This window comes from Dendronephthya gigantea, unplaced genomic scaffold (genome assembly GCF_004324835.1).
Source record: "Dendronephthya gigantea isolate DGI-Jeju-01 unplaced genomic scaffold, DenGig_1.0 000799F, whole genome shotgun sequence".
Lineage (NCBI taxonomy): Eukaryota > Metazoa > Cnidaria > Anthozoa > Malacalcyonacea > Nephtheidae > Dendronephthya > Dendronephthya gigantea.
Genome location: NW_021163809.1, coordinates 9,151 through 14,511, shown reverse-complemented (window position 1 = coordinate 14,511; position 5,361 = coordinate 9,151). Strand labels below are relative to the sequence as shown.

Here is a 5,361-nt window from a genome sequence, read left to right as displayed (position 1 = left end):
ATATTCATATATTCAGTTCTGCCCGACGGATTTCTATTGTAGGCTATTGCAATTACAAAAGAAATCCGTAGGGCAGAACTGGATATATGAATATTCACCCCCCCCCCAATTATCGTTCTAGTTACGCCACTGTATCTCCCGAAGCAATGTTCGCGAACAAGTGGACACTATCAAAGGCAAAGGAAACTGATGAATACGTGGAGTGGATAAATGTATCCTGCGATTCTTGCAATGGCGAAAGAGTCGTGAAGTCTCTGATGATTTTCAACAATTTTTCGTTCAAATTTTTCATTGGGTCACACGAAGTTAGACCCAATTAGAGGATCATTGTACAGTCATCCGTGTCAATATTATTTAGATGGTCTTTTTTCCTACTTGTTCAGCGTTCCAATATGTAATGGCTTTTCCGTTGAAGTGGACAAAAAAACTACTGATAAATCTGGAAATGTTGTAGGATTGACAGAACGGTGGTCAAATTTATTAGATAGCGAGTCGACATCACTGCGACACCGAGCAATTAATTCTGCATATATTTTCTCTGTTCATGAAAAGATGTGCTGCGGCTGTTCTACAATAAAGCACAATTCATACTATAAAAGTTTGAAAGAAAGTCATGCGTGCAAAGAGAAAGCTCTTTTCGCACCACAAAAGAGGGAAACGTACATGGGCGAAGAGGAGCTCAAAGAAAACTACAACAAGAAAAGAGAAGGCGCATAAATTGTGAACGTCGTGAACGATTCAAGCAGGATATTATAGATAACATGCACACATTTGCAGAAGAAGATAGCAACGACTTTAATACGATGTTTAGTAATATTGACGAGAATGAACTGAACCCAGACTTGAAAGTGTTTTGGGAAGCACAAAAGAAGGCCATGGAAATGAAAGACGGAAGAGAAAACAGATGGCATCCAAAGTAAGTGTACATGTATATATTTTTTATATTGTTAGCTTCTTTGGATAATTTTATGATTTGGCTGATGTATTGTACGTATTATAGAATAACTACACCGAGCTTATACTATATTAGACCTTGTTATTTGATATTCGTATTATTCATAGCACTTTCCAGTTGGGGATTTTCCCTGAAATATAAACAAACTGGAGAGTACAGAACTGTTGATACCTTATTAAATCATTCCATGGAATTTATATAGAGTAATAAGCATGGCCTTCGAATAATAAATGTGTATATATTTTTTTATTATTTAGGATAATTCGCCTTTGTCTGTCATTGTCGATAAAAAGCCCAAAAATCTATGAAGAGCTAAGACAAAGTGGTGTTGTTGTTTTTCCTTCTTGGATGTTACTTTCTTTATACAAGAATTCAGTGAGCCAAAAGCCCAAAACCCAGGTCTTAATGACGATGTCTAAATTGGATGATAGGAGAGGCGGACAAGATTAAACTGACCGCATTTGGCAGAGAAAGTGGTCTTATTTTAGACGAAATGTCAATACATGCAGGTAAACCAGATTTTTTGATAAGTTGATCTCGTGAATAGTAAAACCAGTTTTACTTTGTGCAGGGAGAGAAAGGATTTTTTATTATAATTTTGTCCTTTTCTCCTTTTTATATACAGCTTAATTCAGTTAGGTTTGTCCAAAATGTTTTAAAACCTTAAAGTGTCTATGAAGTGAAAAAATCACATCATTTTTTTTGTTTTAAAATGATAGATTAGGGATAGACGGAAAGTAGAAAAATTGTTTTATAAAATTTCGTATATTAGTGACCGAGATAGAGCTACCTAAAGTTAGAGTTTTAAGTGACCATTTTTTATGGAGCCTGGGGATGAGTATGATGTTTTGTGACGTATGCAAATGGACACGACGACAATCACGCACGATAAACATAATAAACAATCCTAGCAAAATATGGCTACTGCGATGGAAGTTTTTAAGGAAAGCGAACGCTCTTCGAGCTCGAATTCATCTTCACAAGAAAGCGCTAGCGAGGATGAAATTCTAGAGCAATCGTCTCTTATTGTACCCTATTCAAACGAACCGCTTGCTAGTAGCGGCGATGAGTTTGACGAGAGTACAACAGACGACGAGGATGGCATTTCTTCCGAGACGCTCGGGAAAAGATGGAGCAAGGACGTGCCAGTGAACTCATGGTGAGTCGCGCTATTATTTGGTTCATCCTAAACTAAACTTTTCATTGAAGGCACTCTATTAATACAATATAGGTGTCAATGTGGACGGTGCAACGATCGTCACCTCAGTAGCGCAAGGGAATATCGTTGCTGTAAGGAAATCCTTGAGTGTGCAGGGAAGTATACGTATGAGGGTAAGGATGCTGCGTGCATTGTGGAACATTGGGATTATTTGCCAATGGTTCACAGAACTGTGTTAAGTAACGTTGGGCAGTTATTAACCAGGAAAGATGGCACTAAATATAAAAGAAAGAAAAACCAGAGTGAAAACGAGTGGGTACTTTGTAACTATTATAAAGTTCAATGTTCATTTTGTATATACTATATTTTTTGTCCTTATTTATATGTATAGTGAATTGATCAGAATCGCTTTATGACAAGACAAGGCAAGGGATCAATATTTCAAACTCACATGCAAAACATGTCAAACTTTGATTGTGATTGTGCAAAAGATATGATAGGTTATCGCTTGTTTATATATGCCCTAAATCAATCAGTTCTCTTGCACTCATAGTTCAACCTTTAGTATTGAGTAAGACACGTCAAGTGTTTCCTGCCAGTCAGTCAGATTGTATCTCACGTAATTGTATTTTGAATTAAACTGGTCACAATATTAATACATTTTGTGTTCCAATTTTATGTGATTACTGTCAATAAATTGTAAATGTACAGTGTGTCATATTAATATGAGTTTTGTAAATTTCATTTTCACAGGAAGATCTTCAAATGAAGACAAAAAATGGGATAACACACATATGTGTGTGTGTTGGGGGGGGGGGGGAGAAGGCAGTTGCTATCTACTAGCTACCTCTACTACATAATTACATGGTTATATTAGTAAGCTGTACAAGAAGTTGTTATAAATATTCACCCAAATACAACCATTACATGACTGATTTTGCTCATTGCTCTCTAAAATTACAACAATGTTAATTGAAGACATGTTGTCATAATACCTGTGCTCAAAGCATTCATATAATTATGTGTTTCACCAAGCTGAACAAATCCAACTAGTGTTGTTATCCCATTTTTTGTCTTCATTTGAAGATCTTCCTGTGAAAATGAAATTTACAAAACTCATATTAATATGACACACTGTACATTTACAATTTATTGACAGTAATCACATAAAATTGGAACACAAAATGTATTAATATTGTGACCAGTTTAATTCAAAATACAATTATGTGAGATACAATCTGACTGACTGGCAGGAAACACTTGACGTGTCTTACTCAATACTAAAGGTTGAACAATGAGTGCAAGAGAACTGATTATTTAGGGCATATATAAGCGATAACCTATCATCTTTTGCACAATCATAGTTTAATTAAGGTTTTAAAACATTTTGGACAAACCTAACTGAATTAAGCTGTATATAAAAAGAAGAAAAGGACAAAATTATAATAAAAACAATCCTTTCTCTCCCTGCACAAAGTAAAACTGGTTTTACTATTCACGAGATCAACTTATCAAAAAATCTGGTTTACCTGTATTGACATTTCGTCTAAAATAAGACCACCTTCTCTGCCAAATGCGGTCAGTTTAATCTTGTCCGCCTCTCCTATCATCCAATTTAAGACATCGTCATTAAGACCTGGGTTTTGGGCTTTTGGCTCACTGAATTCTTGTATAAAGAAAGTAACATCCAAGAAGGAAAAACAACAACACCACTTTGTCTTAGCTCTTCATAGATTTTTGGGCTTTTTATCCACAATGACAGACAAAGGCGAATTATCCTAAATAAAAAAAATATATACACATTTATTATTCGAAGGCCATGCTTATTACTCTATATAAATTCCATGGAATGATTTAATAAGGTATCAACAGTTCTGTACTCTCCAGTTTGTTTATATTTCAGGGAAAATCCCCAACTGGAAAGTGCTATAAATGATACGAATATCAAATAACAAGGTCTAATATAGTATAAGCTCGGTGTAGTTATTCTATAATACGTACAATACATCAGCCAAATCATAAAATTATCCAAAGAAGCTAACAATATAAAAAATATATACATGTACACTTACTTTGGATGCCATCTGTTTTCTCTTCCGTCTTTCATTTCCATGGCCTTCTTTTGTGCTTCCCAAAACACTTTCAAGTCTGGGTTCAGTTCATTCTCGTCAATATTACTAAACATCGTATTAAAGTCGTTGCTATCTTCTTCTGCAAATGTGTGCATGTTATCTATAATATCCTGCTTGAATCGTTCACGACGTTCACAATTTATGCGCCTTCTCTTTTCTTGTTGTAGTTTTCTTTGAGCTCCTCTTCGCCCATGTACGTTTCCCTCTTTTGTGGTGCGAAAAGAGCTTTCTCTTTGCACGCATGACTTTCTTTCAAACTTTTATAGTATGAATTGTGCTTTATTGTAGAACAGCCGCAGCACATCTTTTCATGAACAGAGAAAATATATGCACAATTAATTGCTCGGTGTCGCAGTGATGTCGACTCGCTATCTGATAAATTTGACCACCGTTCTGTCAATCCTACAACATTTCCAGATTTATCAGTAGTTTTTTTGTCCACTTCAACGGAAAAGCCATTACATATTGGAACGCTGAACAAGTAGGAAAAAGACCATCTAAATAATATTGACACGGATGACTGTACAATGATCCTCTAATTCAACTTCGTGTGACCCAATGAAAAATTTGAACGAAAAATTGTTGAAAATCATCAGAGACTTCACGACTCTTTCGCCATTGCAAGAATCGCAGGATACATTTATCCACTCCACGTATTCATCAGTTTCCTTTGCCTTTGATAGTGTCCACTTGTTCGCGAACATTGCTTCGGGAGATACAGTGGCGTAACTAGAACGATAATTGGGGGGGGGGGTGAATATTCATATATCCAGTTCTGCCCTACGGATTTCTTTTGTAATTGCAATAGCCTACAATAGAAATCCGTCGGGCAGAACTGAATATATGAATATTCATCCCCCCAATTATCGTTCTAGTTACGCCCCTGCGGGAGAATAATTTTTAACATCATCCCAGCTCAGAAATTTTTGTGTTGATTCAACAACACATATTCCTTCGTACACTGGTTCACGTTTCGTCATCCCATCTTTAGTAACAGTTATTTTGGCTTTTTTTATTGTGGGAAATACACGCTTATAATCCGCCCGAGCTCGTGTTCTTTCAAAGGACGATTATTCTCTTTCGATGTTGTAGATAAAGCACTTGATTAACATCGT

The 5,361-nt window shown here is 35.9% G+C and overlaps 1 protein-coding gene across 1 annotated transcript; it reads left to right on the top strand.

Annotated features, from left to right (window-relative positions):
- Window positions 1-1,851: 1,851 nt before the first annotated feature.
- Window positions 1,852-2,437, top strand: LOC114544465 (the record flags this gene model as incomplete). The annotated part of the gene is made up of 2 exons (XM_028563100.1): window positions 1,852-2,114; window positions 2,187-2,437. Coding segments are annotated over exons 1-2 (493 nt in total), but the record flags the coding sequence as incomplete, so codon positions are not given.
- Between the last annotated feature and the right edge of the window lie 2,924 nt (window positions 2,438-5,361).